The 21,713-nt window shown below is 41.2% G+C and overlaps 1 protein-coding gene across 2 annotated transcripts in view; it reads right to left on the bottom strand.

Annotated features, from left to right (window-relative positions):
• chtf18 (CTF18, chromosome transmission fidelity factor 18 homolog (S. cerevisiae)) overlaps positions 1-21,713 on the bottom strand; it is a 101,125-nt gene that overhangs the window by 12,961 nt on the left and 66,451 nt on the right. For both annotated transcript variants that reach the window (XM_041207446.1, XM_041207447.1), the window contains exon 19: positions 1,551-1,698. In XM_041207446.1, coding sequence (XP_041063380.1) covers positions 1,551-1,698 — 148 coding nt within the window. The remainder of the gene's footprint in view (positions 1-1,550; positions 1,699-21,713) is intronic.

The following is a 21,713-nucleotide window of genomic DNA, read 5'->3' as shown; positions in this document are numbered from 1 at the left end:
GCAACATTAGCACAATAAATGCAAACTTCAGTATTTTTTCAAATGTAATAAAAACAAAGCCTATTGTAAGAATGCACAAAGCATCATTTTATTTTCACCTTCAACTAATATTTCTCTCCTTTGCTGGACTCAGCATGTGCCTACTCTTGGATTCACCAAGCTCTTACTTCATCGCCTGTTTGTTTTGATCACTTCTACCCCCTAAACTCCCACAAAGCCGCTTTGATCAGGTGGAGAAGTTAAGAAGAATGAGAGGTGATCTCACAGAAATATACAAAATTCTGAAAGGGTAAACACAGAGGCTTATCCCCCTGGCTGGAGAATCTAGAACATAGAGGCACAGTCTCAGAATAAGTGATAGATCATTTAAACTGAGTTGAGGAGAAATTTCTTCACCCAGGGGGTGGGGAATCTCTGGAATTCTCTACCTAAGGGTTGTGGATGCTTCAGTATTGAGTATATTCAAGGCTGAGATAGACAGATTTTTGTTCTTTCAGGGAATTAAGGAATATGGGGACTGAGCAGGAAAGTGGAGTTGAGGTAGAAGATTAGCCATGCTGGTATTGAATGGTGATGCAGGCTTCAGGATCCGTATACTCCTGCTCTTATTTCTTATGTCCTTATGTGAAGATAACAGAATCTTTCATAATTTTCTCAAGTATCCACAGAGTTATTAAGCAAGCATTTTGACTACTACGTTACAGTATCTGTACTGCTTTTTATGTTAGAAATAACGTATAACAAGTTATCTTTTTTAGGCCTATTTAGGATGTGATTAAACGCTCAGTTTGAGGTGTTGTTAATTCATCCCTTTCACGTTTCACGTCAACAGAGGCCCTCATTAATACAGGCTGCTTCAGCGATTGCTTCACATGAAACGCGTCTAAAAATTCAGTCTACTCCTGCTGTCACCTGCCTGGATTGTGACTGGTTCTGGGGGTTTGAAATTCCTGGTCAGCTATCTTTTTCCAATAGTGAAATCAATGCACCGTGTTATACCATAGATTTTAACAGCACCGTACAATTGGGATTTTTTGTGAAAGTTCTTAAAAAGAGCACCAAATGGCGACAGTTGATAAACTAAAGGATGAGTCTATTGTCAGAACATAACTAAAAGACAATTTTAAAACTCCAATTACCTTGGCTGCTGAAAACTGGCCAATTGGTAACTGGAGTCTTGGGCTGGTTTGGTACACCGAGATGTCAAGATCAAGATCAATCCCCTGCAACTCTCACCTTTCCCCAAAATATATGGACAGAAATAATAAAAGCAGCATGAGAGGGAAAATTATTTCTTCCTATCTGATTCCTAACAGGGTTAGATAGGGGACACGCCCTCTTATGTCAACTTTATTTTACACAAGTTTAAAAAAGATTCCATGATTATTGTTACAAATTTGTGCTTCATATTCTCTCGTGTTAACGTCAGTGGTGCAAACTGCACACATTCTAAGTAAATAAGATCAATAATATTTTCCCTCTTAATCTCAAATTCTTACTCCTCTGAACCCTCATTCCAAATGCTGGCAGCAGCACTTGCTGCCTTTTACCTTCTTTTCCATGTTGCGAGCATTTAGCAAGGCTTCCACACGCCTCATCTTTTCCAGCTCAATCTCGCGGGCAATCAGTTGCTTGGCCTGGTAGGTCATTGGCTTCCGAGCAGGAAGATCTGGGAATCGACAAACATCTTCCATGTTCCTGCAATCGGGGAGAGAAAGAGCCAAGTTAATGCCATGGTTAATACAGGCAAAATCCTATGAGGCAACAAGGTAATTCATGTTATTCAGCACTTCACGTGTTCTATGCATCAGGTTATTATGGTACAATTATTTGGTTTCTCATTGTTTACTTTGAGCGTCCTGGATTTCCTTCACTCCACTGCTGGCGACCATACCTTCAGCTTATAAGGCCTTAAAGTTATGCAATTCTCTCCCTAAATCTCTCCACTCCTCTCTTCTTTAAGAAACTCCTTAAAACCTACCTCTTTGACCAAGCTTTTGGTCACCTGTCCTAATGGCTCAATGTCAATTTTGCTTGATCACACTCAGGGAAGGGCCTTTGAATATTTTACAAAGATAAAGGTGCTACATTAATGCAAGCTTTTGCTCTGTTGGATGCAAGTGAGCTTAATAACATGTGGATTGAACAGAATGGCAAAAAAGTGAGACTTCTCATTGATGCTAGGAATATTAAATGTCAGCCAATTAGTATCTTTGAATGAACTTTATATTGCAGCTAGCAGGTTCTCACTGGGTTAAAACTTACATAATGAGCTTTCTGAGACCTAGTTGCGGGACCTTGAGCGCGATGGGCATCTCATCAAAACATCACAAACTTGCTGTCTGCAATATTCCGACCATTAATGCCTATGGATGGAAAATCATGGGCAAAACCCTCGAGATTTTCTGATTGGGGTAATCAAATACACAGCTCCACTAGTTGGGGTAGTCAGGGAGTGGAGAGAGGGGATCATGGAAAGTTCCAGTCAACATTTCTTAAAGGTGGCTTTGCAATGCTTACCAAAAATTTGCATTACCCTCCAATCTGTGAATCCAAAGCACAACTATACTACACTTTTAAGTTGATGTGATGCAATAACCGTGTCATGCTGAAGGTGGGGGTCCAACTGGCCAATGAGTTTAACATTTTAGGCCATGCATACTTTAACATTGACACATTATTAGAGGCCTCTACGTCTCTGGTGCTGGTTGCTCACACACTGGTCAGTTGTATCTGACAGTCCTTCTTGAACCCTGTTGGAAAACAATTTAATTTAACCCCTCAAGGGCAGCATTTCAACAGAGATAATCTTGACTTTATTCAGAGAATATCAGGAAAGCTTTCTTTGACAAAGCTAGAATTATAGTTAGGTCTCAAGTTACAGCCCAGAGAAAGAAAGAACCTGCATTTATACAGGCTTTTCACCACCTCAATACATCCCAAAGCACTTTACAGCCAATTAAGTAGCTCTGAATTGTGGTCACTGTTGTAGTGTAGGAAACATGGCAGATTATTTACATAGAAACATAGAAACAAGGAGCAGGAGTAGGCCATTTGGCCCTTCGAGCCTGCTCCGCCATTCATTATGATCATGGCTGATCATCTAACTTAATAGCCTGCTCCCACTTTCTCCCCATATCTTTTGATCCCTTTCACCCCAACAGCAGTAGCTAACTTCTTGAAAACATACAATGTTTTGGTCTCAACTACTTTCTATGGCAGCAAATTCCACAGGCTCACCACTCTCTGGGTGAAGAAATTTCTCCTCAACTCAGTCCTAAATGGTCTACACCATATCGTCAGACTGTGACCCCTGGTTTTGGACTCTCCCACCATCAGGAACATCCTTCCTGCATCTACCCTGTCTAGTCCTGTTAGAATTTTATAGGTTGCTATGAGATCCCCCCTCATTCTTCTGAACTCAAGTGAATATAATCCTAACCGACTCAATCTATTCTCATATGTCAGTCCCGCCATCCCAGGAATCAGTCTGGTAAACCTTCGCTGCACTCCCTCTATTGCAAGAACATCCTTCCTCAGATAAGGAGACCAAAACTGCACAAAATATTCAAGGTGTGGTCTCACCAAAGCCCTGTGTAACTGTAGCAAGACATCCCTACTTTTGTACTCGAATCCTCTCACAATGAAGGCCAACATACCATTTGCCTTCTTTACCGCCTGCTGCACTTGCATGCTTATCTTCAGCGACTGGTGTACGAGGACACCCAGGTCTCGTTGCACATTCCGCTCTCTCAATTTATAGCCATTCAGATAATAATCTGCCTTCCTGTTTTTGCTACCAAAGTGGATAGCAATTTATCCACATTATATTGCATATATATTTGTGCACAGCAAGCTCCCAAAACAGCAATGTGATAATAACCAGATATTCTGTTTTAGTATTGTTTGTTGAAGTATAAATATTAGTCAAGACACCAGGTATCACTCCCCCTTTCTTCAAAGTAGGGCCATGGAATCTTTTACATTCATCTGAGGGGGCCGTTGGGGCCTGTTTAACATTGCATCCAAAATGGGGCCATGCTTATAATATAAGAACAGTCAAAGCAGCAAGCTATGTCTCTCTCAAGGTACAGCCAAATGGAAGTTATGTAGTCTGCGCAGCTTGCCTTTTTTCTCCCTCTGCCTGTTCACAGCCTACGTGACTCTGGGAGCAGTCCCTCTCAATTTATGGAGATAGCAGTACCATGAAATTATCTGGTCATTATCACTTTGCTGTTTCTGGGAGTTTGCGGTGCGCATATTGGCTACCCCATTTCCTATATTAAATCAGTGGCTACAACTCAAAAGTAATCCTTTGATTTGAAGGGTTTTGCGATGTCCTAAGGTTGTGGAAGGCACTATATAAATGCAAGCCTTTCTTATTTTTAGTGAAAATCATCTAAAATCTAAAAGGGACTATATTTTTAATACTGCTCTCAATTAATATGGGTATAGCATCATCTTCAACCAGTTTTGTGCTCTCCCTCATCTGATAGAGAGGCAAAGGAGAAAATACTGAGGTTTCGCAGCAGCATCCGTATACATGTGAGATCACAGTCTAATGCAAGAGAATCACGAGGCCTGCCTCTTTAATTGTGGTCTACAACATTCAAAAAGCTCTGTTTCTCTTTCTCATGCCCAGGGGCTGAGACACAAATTGTGACATCCTTGTGTACAGAAGATTAATGTGTGTGGTTTGAAAGAGGTATTTGAAATGATTAAAGGATAGGGTAGAAGGAGAGAAACTATTCCCTTTGGCTTGCAAAGGTCCAAATGAAGAGACAAAACTTTAAAAATTAGAGCCAGGCCTTTCAGGAGGGATGCCAGGAAGCATATCTTTGCACATAGGTTAGTGGAAATGTGGAACCCACCTACTCTCAAAATGCCATTAAGAATGCCAGTAATAATGGTCAATGGAAAAACTGCAAAACTAAGATTGACAGACTTCTTTTTGTTATTAAGCAAGGGTATTAAAAGTTATGGAACCAAGGTAGATCAACCATAATCTAACTGAAAGGCAGAACAGGTTAGATAGGCTGAATGGCTTATTCTTTTCCCCATGTTCCTACTGCCTAACTGGCTGAGATCGCAGATTCCCAATGCTAGATAAAGCTCCCCATAAAAGCTCAAAACTGTTCACACAAACTTCTCGCTGTCTGACACAGCACCAGCATATAGACTCCCTGTTAATGTAAAATGCATTAAAAAATGCACACACATCTCTAGCAGGCTTTTTGTATGACATCCAAAGATACCATTATAAAACTGCTGATTGCATTTGTCTCATCATTACCCAGTGTGCAGAGTGTAGTTTATCAGTACTTAATTTCACAAACAGCTTTTCACAGTGGTACCCTCTTATAGAATGGTAATTTTTTTTTTAAGGATTATGAAGTACTCTTTACAAAGGAAAAACAATTTCCACTGGCAAGAGAGCCAAAGTATACAGATTTAAGACAAAATGCAAAAGAACCAGAGGGAAGGTTAGGAGGCTTTTTCTAAACTTAGAACTTTCCATGGTCTGGAAAGCTCTGCCTGAAAGGGTGGTGGAAGCAGATTCAATAACAACTTTCAAAGCAAAATTGGATAAAGACTTGTAAAAGTCACATTAGCAGGGCTTATGGGGAAAGAGATGGGGAATGGAACTAACTGAGCAACTCTTTCAAATAGCCAGCATAAACACAAGGGACCTCCTGTGTTGCATGATTTCAGTGAGTGAGGTGTTGTAAACAGTAGATAGTACCATAAAGTCAACATTCAACACCTTCAGGAGACAAAGGAAAAATTGAAGATGAGGAGTGCTAGCGGGAGCGGGGTTAAAAGTCTATAAAAATTGAAGATTTAAATGAGATTACCTGACTTTACTGACCTGCAATGCTTCCGAATGCACTGAATTCAAAGTCCTGTTTACAAATCCCTTTAAGTCCTTGCCCAACCCTACCAAATGACATTCCAGAGTCATCCACTCTGACTTCTCATGCATCCTCCCCACTTCCAGTTATTCCACACTGAGTTTCAAGCCGCCTCAATCTTATCCTCCAGAATCCCTTCCTAAATTTCTTCATGTCGCTACTTCTCTTCCCACCTTTGGAAACCTTGATTTTTTGACAGGGTATTTGATCAATTCTCCTAATTCTTCCAACACTCAGTTCATTTTCTCCTACATGAAGGTCTCTGGGACAGTTTACTACATTGAAGGCACTATACAAACACAAAGTCTGACCATTAGTACAGTGCTATCTTCTCCATGTTAAAGCTGTCTGAATTAAAAATGCAGGAAAAGCATGAGCACGGCATGGCAAAGCAGTTAGCAATAGTACTCAAAGCAAATGAGGAAACAAAGGAAAGTGTGAGGGGACTAAAACCTCATCCTGTATATTTTTATAAAAAATATATAGAGGTATGCTTATTGCTATCTCTAAAAATTCAAAACTGGACAAAGACCTTACAATGGCTGAATCTATGAGTGTCTCTGACCCCTGAACAAAAGGAGCTACCTGGAAGTAACCGAGAAACTTACACCTCTACATCCCTGAAGAGCCACTGCACAGGCCAAATTCAAAGCGAGCAATACAAAGGCCATCTGCATTTCACAACCCAGGCTGGCCAACCGGCTGGCCAAGACAAAGGACCCCACAACCTTCATAGAGGTCTACGGCACAGAAAAAGGCCCTTCGGCCCATCGAGTCTGTGCCGGTCAAACAAATACCTAACTATTCTAATCCCATTTCCCAGCACTAGGCCCATAGCCTTGTATGCCATGGCATGCCAAGTGCACATGCAAATACTTCTAAAATGTTATGAGGGTTTCTTTCTCTACCACCCTTTCAGGCAGTGAGTTCCAGATTCCCACCACCCTCTGGGTGAAAAAATTCTTCCTCACATCTCTTCTAACCTCCTGCCCCTTACCTTAAATCTATGCCCCCTGGTTATTGATCCCTCCACCAAGGGGAAAAGTTCCTTCCTGTCTACTCTATCTATGCCCCTCATCATTTTACACACCTCAATCATGTCCCCCCTCAATCTCCTCTGCTCCAGGGAAAATAATCCCAATCTATCCAATCTCTCCTTATAACTAAAACTCTCCAGCCCAGACAACATCCTGGTAAACCTCCTCTGCGCTCTCACTAGTGCAATCACATCCTTCCTATAATGTGGATTCCAGAACTGCACACAATACTCTAGCTGAGGCCTAACCAGCGTTTCATACAGTTCCAGTATAACCTCCCTGCTCTTATATTCGATGCCTCAGCTAATAAAGGCAAGTCTCCCATATGTCTTCTTAACCACCTTATCTACCTGTCCCGCTATCTTAAGGGACCAGTGGACATGCACACCAAGGTCCCTCTGGTCCTTGGTACTTCCCAGGATCCAACCATTCATCGTATATTCCTGTGCTTTATTTGTCCTGCCCAAGTGCATTACCTCACACTTATCCAGATTAAATTTCATTTGCCATTGATCAGCCCATCTGACCAGCCTGTCTATATCCTCCTGTAATCTAAGGCTATCCTTCTCACTATTTACCACCCCACCAATTTTCGTGTCATCCACAAACTTACTAATCAACCCTCCTACATTCAAGTCTAAATTTTTTATATATACCACAAACAGCAAGGGACCCAACACCAATCCCTGTGGAACCCCACTGGACGCAGGCATAATTTCTTTCAATTCTTAATGATTGAGACGTTCAACAATCTCGGGGACCCAGCGAGGGTTACACATCCCTTGTTAAAACCAGAGTGGAGAAGTGGGAGTCACGTGACACGGACCACTTGCTTGCGAAACTAATAATACTGCCTTGTGGAACTACAAAGTCAGTCTGCTGTTTACCACCCTACAAGCAGCCTCACAGAAAAGGAGCTCTGCCCCATCTATACTGCTTCTACTGGAAAGTCTGTACCATCACCTGAATCATCTCTGCATGCCTATCTCGTATGAAGTCAACACTATCGGAATAGTGAATTAACCAGCATTGGTTTTCAGCTCACAGACCTCCTTGAAGGAATAACTCATTGGACTTTGACTCTGGAATGAGGCAGATTTGATAAGGGAGCTTAAGGTGAAAGAACCCTTAGGGAGAAGTGACCATAATATGATAGAATTTACCCTGCAATTTGAGAGGAAAAAGCTGGAATCAGATGTAATTACAGTTGAATAAAGGCAACTACAGAGGCATGAGGGAGGAGCTGGCCAGAATTGACTGGGAGATGAGCCTAGCAGGAAAGACAGTGGAACAGCAATGGCAGGAGTTTCTGGGAGTAATTTGGGAGACACAGCAAAAATTCATTCCTAGGAAGAAGAAGCATACTAAAGGGAGGATGAGGCAACCATGGCTGACAAGGGAAGTCAGGGACAGCATAAAAGCTAAAGATGAATCATACAATTCGGCAAAGACCAGTGGGAAACCAGGGGATTGGGAAGCCTACAAAGACCAACAGAGGACAACTAAAAAAGAAATAAGGAGGGAGAAGATTAAATATGAGGGTAAACTAGCCAGTAATATAAAAGAAGATTGCAAGAGTTTTTTTTAGATATATGAAGGGTAAGAAAGAGGCAAAAGTGGACATTGGGCCGCTGGAAAATGACACTGGGGAAGTAGTAGTGTGGAACAAAGAAATGACGGAGGAACTGAACAGGTACTTTGTGTCAGTCTTCACGGTAGAAGACACGAGTAACATCCCCAAAGTTCAAGAGAGTCGGGGGTCAGAGGTGAGCATGGTGGCCATTACCAAGGAGAAGGTGCTAGAAAAACTGAAAGGTCTGAAGGTGGATAAATCACCTGGACCAGATGGATTACACCCCAGAGTTTTGAAGGAGATAGCTGAAGAGATAGTGGAGACGTTAGTGGTGATCTTTCAGGAATTACTCGAGTCAGTGAGGGTCCCAGAGGACTGGAAAATCGCTAATGTAACCCCCTGTTTAAGAAGGGAGTGAGGCAAAAGATGGGAAATTACAGGCCGATTAGCCTGACCTCAGTCGTTGGTAAGATTTGAGTCCATTGTTAAGGATAAGATTTCAGAATACTTGTAACTGTATGGTAAAATAGGGCAAAGTCAGCATTAAGGGGAGGTCATGCCTGACAAATCTGTTAGAATTCTTTGAGGAGGTAACATGTAGGTTAGACAAAGGAGAGCCAATGAATGTTATCTACCTGGACTTCCAGAAGGCCTTTGACAAGGTGCCGCACAGAAGGCTGCTCAGTAAGATAAGAGCCCATGGTGTTAGAGGCAAGGTACTAGCATGGATAGAAGACTGGCTGTCTGCCAGGAGGCAGAGAGTGGGGATAAGGGGGTCCTTCTCAGGATGGCGGCTGGTGACTAGTGGAGTTCCGCAGGGGTCAGTGTTGGGACAACTTTTCACTTTATACATTAATGATCTAGATGAAGGAATTCAGGGCATCCTGGCTAAGTTTGCAGATGATACAAAGATAGGTGGAGGGACAGGTAGTATTGAGGAGGCAGGGAGGCTGCAGAAGGATTTGGACAGGTTAGGAGAATGGGCAAAGAAGTGGCAGATGGAATACAATGTGGGGAAGTGTGAGGTCATGCACTTTGGCAGGAAGAAGAGGCATGGACTACTTTTAAATGGGAAGAGAATTCAGAAATCTGGAGTGCAAAGGGACTTGGGAGTCCTAGTCCAGGATTCTCTTAAGGTTAACTTGCAGGTTGAGTTGGTAGTTAGGAACGCAAATGCAATGTTGGCATTTATTTTGAGAGGACTAGAATATAAAAGCAGGGATGTGCTGCTGAGGCTTTATAAGGCTCTGGCCAGACCACATTTAGAATTTTGTGAGCAATTTTGGGCCCCGTATCTCAGGAAGGATGTTCTGGCCCTGGAGAGGGTCCAGAGGAGGTTCACAAGAACGATCCCAGGAATAAAAGGCTTAACATATGAGGAACAGATGAGTTTGAGGACTCTGCTTCTATACTGGATGGAGTTTAGAAGGATGAAGGGGGATCTGATTGAAACTTACAGAATACTGAAGGGCCTAGATACAGTGGACGTAGGGAAGATGTTTCCATTAGTAGGAGAGACTAGGACCCGAGGGCACAGCCTCAGAGTAAAGGGAAGACCTTTTAGAACAGAGATGAGGAGAAACTTCTTTAGCCAGAGAGTGGTGAATCTATGGAATTCATTGCCACAGAAGGCTGTGGAGGCCAGGTCATTGAGTGTATTTAAGACTGAGGTAGATAGGTTCTTGATTGGTCAGGGGATCAAAGGTTATGAGGAGAAGGCGGGAGAATGGGGTTGAGAAACTTATCAGCCATGATTGAATGGCAGAGCAGACTTGATGGGCCGAATGGTCTAATTTCTGCTCCTATGTCTTATGGAGCTCACATAAAACAACATTTCTTTTGTCTGTGGTCGCCGTGCTGTAAATATTTCTTTTCTCTATCCCTCTTTTATTGCATGAATGCAAAGAGGCAACTTTGAGACCCTCCTCCATGTTTTGAGTATCTGCAAATAAACTAACCCTTTCAGTTCATTCTACCTCGAGTTTGCTGTGGGGTTATTAATAGAAAATTGAATCACACCAAAACTGAGGCGATGGGAAATACACCACTGCTTATAAAAGGGGGAAATCAAAATCAAAAACACCTTTCTGTTTATGGATGGGTGGTGAGAAGAGATATTAGTGCTGTTCAAATTATCCCCCACTCCTGTCCGTAACAAAAGAAATGTTTGAAGGAGGGCAGTAAAGCTAAGTCCAGTGTTGATACTATAGAGCTGAGAGGAAGGATACATGTTCTTGTAGGCAAATGAAAACTTTTAGACAAAAAGGCAATTGCTATTGCTAGAACAGAATTAAACAAAGCTCAAACTCAATGGGAGGAAGAAGAGCAAGAGATAAAGAAAAGTTGTGAACTGAATAAAAAGGAACATCAAGCTTTCTTCGAAGAACATCAAAATAACCTTAACAAAGGGGATTTTACTTGATGGCAAATAGCCTGCTTGCACAAAAGGAGGTGTTAAACCTGTGTGTCCTGGGAAAAAAGCCCAAAGGATTAGATCATGGAAAAGATCTTAAAAGTTAAAATATTCTGAATTTAAACAGGGTGAGGTGAATTTAATTGTCCTTCACAATAACTCAGATGTTTGTTTGGTTGAAACTTTTTTCAAAGACTTGTACATTAACAAACATGCAGACATGGGAGAAAATGGAGATCAGGAATTAAAAATCGAACAGATTCACTTAGAGTCTGTTTTAAAATATGAAAATCCTGATGACAGTTTAGTGTCTGGCTTTAAAGGTGAACAAAAGAAATTGTTGAATCCAGAAGGATGAAGCAATATAACAGGGGATTTCTCCTTGGATTCCAATTCACAATCAACAGACGGTTGACCAGCAATCAGCATGTTTTTCCTGACAAAGTTAACCAGACCAAACAAATTGTAAAACCTGTGGGCCCATCACAAACACAATCCCAGGGTCCAGATTCTACACAATCCAATACAGATTTTAAAAAGCAACATGAAGAATACAAAACCAATGTGCAATCTTTTAACCAAGGACATGGAAAAGCTGTAAAGACTATGCAAAATGAAAAAGATATTTTCCAGAGATTAAAAGGTGAATCACCCAGTAATAAAGTAAGCTCTCATTTGCAAGACAGTTGGGGCTGTAAGAACTCATACAAGTTGGACTTAAAACCCAACTGTCACATTCATTTGGTTCTGGTATAGGTTCAGCCTGATAGTGTAGCCAATACGAATTGTTTAATGCTGAAACGTGATGAAAGTGTAAAGAATGTTACCTGTGCTGTATGTAATAAGCTAGTTGTTAAAATATTTACAATACTATAATTTGTTGCAGTTTGATAGCTATGGCAAAAATCATTACTAACTTTTTTCCCATTTTTTTTAAAGAAAGGTGAGTCATGAATGCTGAACTTTGCAAGGCAATTATGTTTTTAAATGTACCTTTAACTCAAAGCAAAACTGAGAATTATGGAAAGGAAGGTGTAATTAACATTGGTAATCTCCTCAATTTAGAGAAAAGCCCACGTGATAACGGTTGCCAAGGGGAGAGAAACTCGAATAGAAACCTAATGAAGTAGGGTAGCAGTTTTTACACCTTTCACAGTATCTCACAGGAAAAGGTCAGTTGTGGCTGAGGTGCAGGAACAAAGCAGCTTCTGCTGTGGAAAAGCTCGAGAACTGTTTTGTTTTAACGACCAAGCAGGAGTTCTGTTTCTCTTCAAAAGAAAGGGAAATGAATGGAGGAGACTCTTGAAGATTTAAGGGATAGGGAGTCTTCAATCCATGCCTTGCAGGTGATAATTGTATTTGGGAAAATTCAGGCAAAGCAGAACGATCCTTGAAAGACACAAGCTTTGACCTAGCATGGTGGGGAGAAGTGAACCTCCACTGGAGAACTGGACTCTCTAGGGTTGTTCCTTTGATGCCACACATCTGCCAGAGATGTGGCATACAGTAAAAGGTGTTGTAAGGAATAGTGAGTTAGTTCATGTGTAAGTACCTTTTGATGTACAAGTTGCCAGTTAATTAATGTTTGATCTATGCCCATTTTAATTGGTTTAATTACAGAAAAATTCTTAAAAAGTGAAATTTTGCTTTTTGTTTCTTTTCTTTTATGGATGGGAAATTAAACTCTTTAAAAAAAGTTACTGGTCTCTATGGGGATCATAACAATCGTCCCAAATACTTGCGGAAGGCCCATTGAAGCAACTGGTCCAAAGGTTTCACATGTATTTAGCCACAGTGGGAAACTTATCTCATGTTACACAATTTCTTCACATCTACATTTTCTTTTCTACAGGTTGCACTCTGTAACATCTTAAGTCAAAATTGCAGCTCCACTATGGATATCAGGCAGGCTGCCCTTCCAGACTCCTGCTAGTGCCCGCTTTATCTGTTCACTTGGGGCTGTGCAAGAGCCTACTGCCCATAGATAACCTGACTGCCCTTATGACCAAAGCATTTTGGCATTAGCTTGGTTCCTCTATTCAATGGCTTCATGTGTTTCTATTCAAAACCTGACTTTCCTTGTGACATCAAATTCACTTTTTCATCATCTCTCATATGCACGGCAAATCTTCAAAAAAGAATGGAAATTACAGAGGTAGAACAACTTTTATCACATTAACATAAAAGTGTCCAAGATACTTCACAGGGGCATTATAAAACGAAGTATGACACTGAACCATGTAAGGAGATATTAGGTCAGATGATGAAAAATTTGTTCAAAGTAGTAAGTTTTAAGGAGTATCATAAGGAGGAAAGCAAGGTTTTTTTAAATTCACTCATGGTATGTGGGTGTGGCTAGGTCAGCATTTACTGCCCATCCCTAATTATCCTTGAGAAGGTGGTGGTGAGCTGCCTTCTTGAACCGCTACAGTCCATGTGGTGTAGGTATACCCACAGTGCTGTTAGGGAGGAGTTCCAGGATTTTGACCCAGTGACAGTGAAGGAATAGCGATATATTTCCAAGTCAGGATGATGTGTGGCTTGAAGGGGAACTTCTATGTGGTGGTGTTCCCATGCATCTGCTCCCCTTGTCCTTCTAGATGGTAGTGGTCCTGCATTTGGAAGGTGCTATCTAGGGAGGCTTGGTGAGTTCCTGCAGTGCATCTTGTAGATGGTACATATTGCTGCCACTGTGCACCTGTGGTAGAGGGAGTGAATGTTTGTGGATGGGGTACCAGTCAAGCGTTCTGCTTTGTCCTGGATGGTGTTGAGCTTCTTGAGTGTTGTTGGATATGCACTCATCCAGGCAAGTGGAGGGTATTCAATCCTTGTGCCTTGTAGGTGGTGGACAGGTTTTGGAAGTTACTTGCTGCAGGATTCCTAGCCTCTGACCTGCTCTCGTAGCCACAGTATTTATATGGCAAGTCCAGTTCAGTTTCAGTCAATGGTAACACCGAGGATGTTGATAGTAGGAAATTCAGCAATGGTAATGCATTGAATGTCAAGGGCCAATGGTTAGATTCTCTCTTGTTGGAGATGGTCACTGCCTGGCACTTGTGTGGCACGAATATTACTTGTCACTTGCCAGCCCAAGCCTGGATATTGTCCAGGTCTTGCTGCATTTGGACATGGACTGCTTCAGTATCTAAGTCATCGTAAATGGTGAACATTGTGCAATCATCAGCGAACATCCCCATTTCTGACCTTATGATGCAAGGAAGGTCACTGACGAAGCAGCTGAAGATGACTGGGCCAAGGATACTACCCTGAGGAACTCAGGCAGCGATGTCTTGGAACTGAGATGATTGATGAGTTAGAAAGGCACAAAGATTTAGGGAAGGAATTCTAGAGCTCAGGGCCCACACAGCTCATGGCTTGACCACTAGTGGTAAAGTGATTAAAATTAATGATGGTCAAGAGGCCGAAATTAGAGGAGCACAGGTATCTCACAAGAGTTTTGGGGCAACAGGAGATTACAGAGGTAAGGAGGGGCAAGTCACAGGCAGATAATAAAATGCCAATCAAAAATAAGGATCAATGTAATACTCTACACAGGAAGACTAAAGACGGCACATGACATTTTTACAATGGTTAGTGCACAAAATCTGGTGGATTAAAAAGTAACTCACAGAGAAATTTCATCATTTGAGAGCAATGGCTAGAATACAATGCTGGCTCAGAGAAGACATGAAGGATTGACTGATGCTTAGTGGGATGGAAAAGGAAATTCTTGTCGTAACACAACTAACTGTGGCAGTTGTTAACAGTGGTGTTAAAAGTTGCTCAGACTCATTCCACATCAGGCCATCAACAGAGAGCGAGAGGGAACTGTTAGCCTATTATTCCGGAATGGGTTCAAATCCTGCCATCAAAGGTGAAATAGCAGAGTCTAACCCAATGCATCACTCAATCCTTCAGACACCTTCCTGGTCAGAAATGAGGTACGCAAGCAAAATGGCAATTTAATGAACCTATACCAAAGTCTCCCAATTTTGAAATGTTAGCAGCAGAGCTGTGCGAGTCGTCCAGCAACTTGTGACAATTTGCAATCCACCCTCTTCTTTGCTAAAAGTTGCTGGATGATTTATACATTAATAACAATGAGTGCAATTAAACTCCAATATTTTCCTATTAAATTTTGGCCCATTAGAATTTCATAAATTTTTAAAAAAAATGTACTTAGTGTAATTTTGTTGCGAATTGCATTTCTGAATTTCGCTAACATTAAAAGTTGTCACATGACTGGTATGGTGCCATGCTGAAGCCTGGGACAAGAGCCACCTGCAAAGTTAGCTGTAGTGTTAAAAGGCTTTTCCTGCTGAAGAAAAGTGACAGAATAAATTCTTTGATGGATTTTCAGTGTTAATACGTATGTAAACAATGTCTTGGAGCTCTGCAGTGACAACCTATTCCTGACATTTCTGTGTTTTTAGTTCCTTTAATATTGGATATTGCATCATTTCAAGTGGACTGAAAATATAAGACAAGTCTATGTAATTTGGGTTATTTGTTTTGTCATGGGTCCAACAGGGCCATCATGCAAAGGGTAAAACTTTCAACTACAATTGTGGAAAGTGAAACAGCACTATCACAACCCAATGTAAATACCTGTTAGCTTCAGATGCTTCTCCTACTCAAAAACTCATCACTTAGTAGAGGTGGAATATTCAAACATAAAAAGGAATTGCTTGAAAAGGCAGAACACAAGTGTGATTTTTAAGGGGCATGGAGGGGGAAAGAGATATCTGATTCTTTTCAGTAAACTTAAATGCCTCCCCTCTACAAAAATGTTTATAAGATCTCAGAAATCTTCATGTAAAAGGGCCCTACTTAAAATTGCTACTTGGTTAATTTAGGATGCTATTACAAAATTATTTCCTACACGAGATAATCATTTTCTGTATTTTTAATTGTATTTTCAAAACAATAATTTATCCAAGTGTTCAAGATAAAGATACAGTATTCCGAAACAAAACAGTACAAATGAATGATATAAAAGCAAAATACTGTGGATGCTGGAAATCTGAAATAGAAACAGAAAATGCTGGAAAAACTCAGCAGGTCTGACAGCATCTGTGGAGAGAGAAGCAGAGCTCTGAAGAAGAGTCATATGGACTCAAAATGTTAACTCTGTTACCCTCTCCACAGATGCTGCCAGGCCTGAGTTTTTCCAGCACTTCCTGTTTGCATTACAGTGCAAATGAACTCATTTTCCAATTTTATCAAATTAGCATTTCTGATAAGGTATTATTGCATCAGTCCTTGAGACACTGTATACATTGTACATTATTTATTAATTTTCCTAATTACCTCCATTGGCCCCAGAAATTACTGACAGCTTGATATGTAGGCATTCTTCAAATCTGAGCTTTATCCAAATAGACTAACCATGCCCAATTCTGTCCTTATTCAATCCTACCCACATTTCTTAGAAGAGTCAGTGAATAGCGATCAGCAGAGAATGGCTGATTCTTTTCCCTGCACCTCCCCCACCCCCAACCCCTAAAACTTCACAAGTGAGTGAGTACTGAAGTCAACTAAATTTTTTAAAAACTGAGGAACTAACAGAAAGTAGCTAACTCTGTAATGGTTTAATGCCTTTGCCCAATAGGGTGTTAGAAAGAACTTGCATTTATACAGCACATAAAATATCTTCAGGACTTCCAAAAGTGCTTCAATGTCAAAGAAGTGATATTGTTGAGTAGCCAATTTTGGTGCAGTTAATTGAGGGAGAAACATTGGCCAAGATATCAAGAGAGTTCCCTGATCTCCTCATAATAGTGCAATGGCATCTTTAACATCAACCTCAATAGGCAGAAATCTCAGCCGAAGAGAAGAACCTCCAACAGAACAACAGTACTGCACTAGAGTCTCAGCTTAAACTACCCGACTTCCAAGTCTAGCAGTTCGCTAAAACCCATGACCTTCTAACTTGGAGACGAGAGCATCAACGGCTGAGCCAAACTGACAATGGGTGGATTAATCTATGACATCACATACTCCCTGATCAGTAAATTTACAAAATGCCAAAATAATATAACACTAGATCTCTATAGAAGAGCAACTACACAGTCTAAGTTTAAATCTTAAATTATTTCATATCAGTTTTCATAGGGTTCATAAGCAAACATTGTAAGATTGTAGATAAACCACAAGGACATATTTATAGAGGTGGAGGATGGATACATAAAATTCATAAAAGTTCCCTCAGAGACACATGTTGGGTGGCATATACATTTTAGTTCCTTCATCCAGCCTTACTTAGCTCAAGGATGTGCTGTGGGACAATTAGGACAGTTTCCCAAAAAAGTCACCTACTTCAAAACATGAAAATTTAGATAATTATTTAACACATGGTAGATCCTGTAAACTGAAAAATCTTCAAATAGTTGCTAGTGTTTAAAATCACAATCACATCTGTGTATATGCTTGATTCCTCCCCTCTTCTTTCCCTCAGATTCAATTTCTGTGGTGTAAGGAAACATCTTTTAATTTCAATCTTCCGTTCAGCCCACCAAATCCATAGTTTAGTAACACAGCAGAGCCAGTGCCATTCCCAATTAAAAAGTATTTTTCTTCTGAAAGCATTTGCAGTCTCACTTCTTCCTTGAAAAGAAAGGGGTGGATTGAAAAGGTCAGAGTCAAAGCCAAAGGGGTATTTACTGCTACGTAGCACCAGTCAGCATCTCAGTGAAGAAAATGCTGCATGACTGAAGTAGTCAGTATAATTTTTCATTGTCCCTCCCACACCCGGCTTCTCTTAGGTTTTCAAGCTTCTAATTAGAGTTGGGGTGGCCGGTGTGTTCGTACTTGAAGTCCTGCGTGAGGTTTCTTGCTGCATTCTCGATCATTGCCCGATGCACCATTGCTGGCAGGTAGATAAAAGCATAAGTGAGCCAGAGCAGAAAGAGAGCCACAGCTAGAGGCAGCCCCCAGTTGGTTATCAGTATTGTCTGCCCGCACCGTGCTTGAACTGTAGGCTGATTAATTGGAACCGAAGAGTCACTCCCAGTCTGAGATGCATAGGAATACATGTTCCCCTCTTGCTTGGGTCTCTTCCTCTGCGCGACACACTGGTGAACCGTACTCCAAAGCAGGATCAAAGAGACTCGATGGTGAGCCTCCCGTGGAGCAGATTAAATGAAACTGCTTATTTCTGTACTCCAGATGCCAATGCTGCCTGTCATCCTCTTCAGCTGGCTGCGTTTTGAGCAAGAATAGCTTCCCACGTGCTGGGGTTTAGATGGATGCCAGAGGGATTTTCTCTTCTATTCTTGGAAAATTGAAGATTTGTGTATGTAAAGGAAACAAAATAGGAGCAAATTGCTCTGTGCAACACCATTAAGCCACAAGCAGAAGGAGGGATTTTCAGATATAAGCAGATGAATTTGACCTTTAAAATAATTTGACCTCCAGAACTGCACAGTATTGAAATCACATGATGCACACGAATGCAAAAATGTCATTACAGAAATTGCAAAAATGTAACTAGGATAAAGGCAAGACCAACAACAATGTGCTAGAGCAATGAGATTCAACAGTTCAAATGGTCTTTACTTGTCCCTTGTCTCAAATAGTCTGAATGTTGGTTTTCAACTTCGCTGCAACCTCCTCATTATAGCCATCAGTTGTGACTCAGTGGGTAGCACTCTTGCCTCTGAATTAGACTCGAGTACAAAATGCAGAACTAAGGGGGTGCCACAATGCCAATGGTGCCATCCTTCAGATGAGATGTTAAACTGAGGCCATCTTTGCCCTTTCAGATGGACGCAAAAGATCCCATGGCATGATTGTGAACAAAAACAGGGGAGCTCTGGCCAATATTTGTCCATCAACCAACATCACTGAAAATGATTATCCCATCATTTTCATATTGCAGTTTGAGGGATTTGCTGTGTGCAAATTGGCTGCTGCAGGTCCTACTTTACAAGTGACTAAACTTCAAAATTACTTCATTGGCAGTAAATATCAGTCAGGCACACCAACGGAATTTTCATTTGCTCAGCAGTATCTCTGACACAGGAGGAAGCCCATCATCTTCATCAAGCTTAAGGTCTTCTTACTCCTATTATAATAATCCACTTAAGTAAAGTTTTTGCTTGATAGGGAGTGCAAAATCTCCCCCTCGAAGGACAACGTGCACCCATTACCTATATCCAGAGAACCCAAGTGCAAGTTGACACGAACAAAGATGTCAGGAAATCTAAATATATATCTTGAATTTAACTAACTAAAACCATATAGCTTACCAGCACAAGGCAGTCATTAACTTTCCCCTCCTTTCCCAGCTGAGATAATGCTACCTGTCAACTGGCAACTGTGGCTCAGTGAGTAGGATTCACACCCGGGTCAGAGGGCTATGGGTTCAAGATCCACTCTAAAGAGTGAAGCACATAAACGTAGCTCACACTCCAATGCAGACCTGAGGGAACTCCACCTTTCGGATGAGATGTTAAACTGAGCCCCTGCCTGCCCTCTTAGGTGGATGTTAAAGATTCCATGACACTATTTGAAGGAGAGCAAATGAGTTTTCTAGGTGTTCCAGCCAACACCAAACCCTCAACCAACATCCAAAACAGATTATCTAGTAATCTATCTTATTATTGTTGTGGGAGCCTGCTGTGTGCCAACAGATTTCTAATTTTTCTTGCATTCTCAGGGCACCAGACTGAGTGGGATGAATCCTGGGCTCCAATAAGTGGCTGAACCCTCGAACTCTCATCAGTTGGCTGCTCAATCATCAGTAATACTATAGACTACGGGCAATGTGCCTTGATCAGGCATAGGAAGAGGGGAGTCCAGTGAAAACAACCCCCTGCCCTCGATGCTGACTCCTGCACCCCTCTTTGCGTGACCACTACCCTACACACCCCCTTCACGTTACTTAACCTAGGCCTGGGTCACTCTGCAATCATGCGACTTTGTGCCTATCCTTCTGGCAGCAGCTGCAATCTCCCCAGTGGTGCTGTTGAACATAAGAGCTGCTGGCCTTTGATTGGCTGGCAGCTCTCAGTAGAAGAGACCTCTGCCCCCAGGGTCTTGATTTCAGGGAAAGGCCTGCTGCTGGCCTCACCACTGCCTTATTTGCTTCTGGTTCAGTGGTAATGCAGGTCTCTCGCTGGATCTCTAGCTGGCAGGCGATACTTGCTACATCTCAACAAGATTCTGCCCTAGCTAACTGACAAGCACAGGTTTGAGTTCTCCATGGATTGCCATCAGGAACTTCTCTTGGTAGGATAGTACCATAAAATGTGTGGGTACATTGCCACCTTTTCCCTATCAGGCAATGTGTGACTTAACTATAAATTCAGCTATTCAGGGATTTTGGTCAGTCTACTGTGTAATAAACAAAATACCGAAAATGTGCATTTCAAAATAACATACAAGTACAATTACAATGACAATACTTAGACTGAGGAGTGACAGCTGTTCATTATACAGGCCTAAGGGCAGTTCTGTCTAAAACGGTACAGTGGTTTTTCATTTTGATGAAGAGCATAGTTACACAATGGTAGGAGTGGATTATATACTCAAAGAGGATCAGATTTCAAATATGATATGATTAGTACAGGTTAAGCTACTGCCAAGAATCAATATCAAATAACATTTGTTAGCGACCATCAATATCACCCAGAAGACATGCCAAGGGACACTATTAACAAGTAAATATTTAATTTCAATAAATTAGACAGGCTCTCAAGTATTTGCTTAGCTTGATGTTTAAAACAGAAGGGGGTACAGCTTGTAGTTCCAGCCTGCTTAATATTGGAATATTAATAGGGAGTGGGTTTCCGAGGCAGGCATACTGTGGCTACTTTAAAATTGGCTACTATTTTATGGGAATAGCCTATCTAGTTGGAATGCACATTATTTGACCCAGGACCAGTAAACCTTTAAATATGCTTGACATAATAAATATCACTATTGGTTTCATTCCTTCCCTGGTATCTTTGATGATACTTGAGAAAAAAATCTGAGATGGAGCCAGTAATGTGCAATGGAAATTACTGTTCCACAATTTATGGGACTTTGTGTACAAATTGACTACTACGGTTCCTACATTAACACTTCAAAAGTACTTCATTGGCAGTCAAATGCTCTGCGACTTCCTGAGGTGCTATATAAATGTAAAGTCGTTCTTTGACAAGTTACAGAAGAAGAACAATCCACCTGTAACAATTAATAATGATTATTCAGCAGGTTGTTGTATTTTGGTTGGACTGGCTGAGGAATGATTGCTAAAACATTGGTATGTCTGAACAATAACTGGTTTGTCAGATATAACTGAACTATATATAGACATACATGGCTAGGTATTACTTTGTTGAAGCTAGGAACATTCTCCTTTCTGACTCTTGGTCATTTGTCTCTCTTATGTCATCATTATGGGAGGTGCCATTTACACAGTCCCATACCCTTACAACCCTAATACTATATCTCCCCACAAGTCTATGTCCATATTTTCTTTTACATTCACGTTTACAGACTACCCCATCTCCCCTATCCACCCACCCCAAGTCTTTGAATCCACAGATTCAATCCAACAGGAGGCTTCACAACTCTCCCTGACCGTGTTCTTGTCACACTTGGAGGATCAGTAGACTAGCTTTGAACTTCTTTTACTTGACTTGACTGGTCTTCATTGAGAGTTGTCGTATCTGTTTCTTTGTAATCTCTCACCCAACATCTGGTCCTTCCAAGTATATGACTGATTGGTCTGTATGCTCTTCAAGGAACAGAAGTAAGATTCCTCTGGTTTCTTTGTATAGTACCTTCTG

The sequence above is a fragment of the Carcharodon carcharias genome, chromosome 15 (assembly GCF_017639515.1).
Source record: "Carcharodon carcharias isolate sCarCar2 chromosome 15, sCarCar2.pri, whole genome shotgun sequence".
Taxonomy (NCBI): Eukaryota; Metazoa; Chordata; class Chondrichthyes; order Lamniformes; family Lamnidae; genus Carcharodon; species Carcharodon carcharias.
The sequence above is the reverse complement of the archived record's forward strand: the minus strand, read 5'-3'. Positions and strand labels throughout refer to the sequence as shown.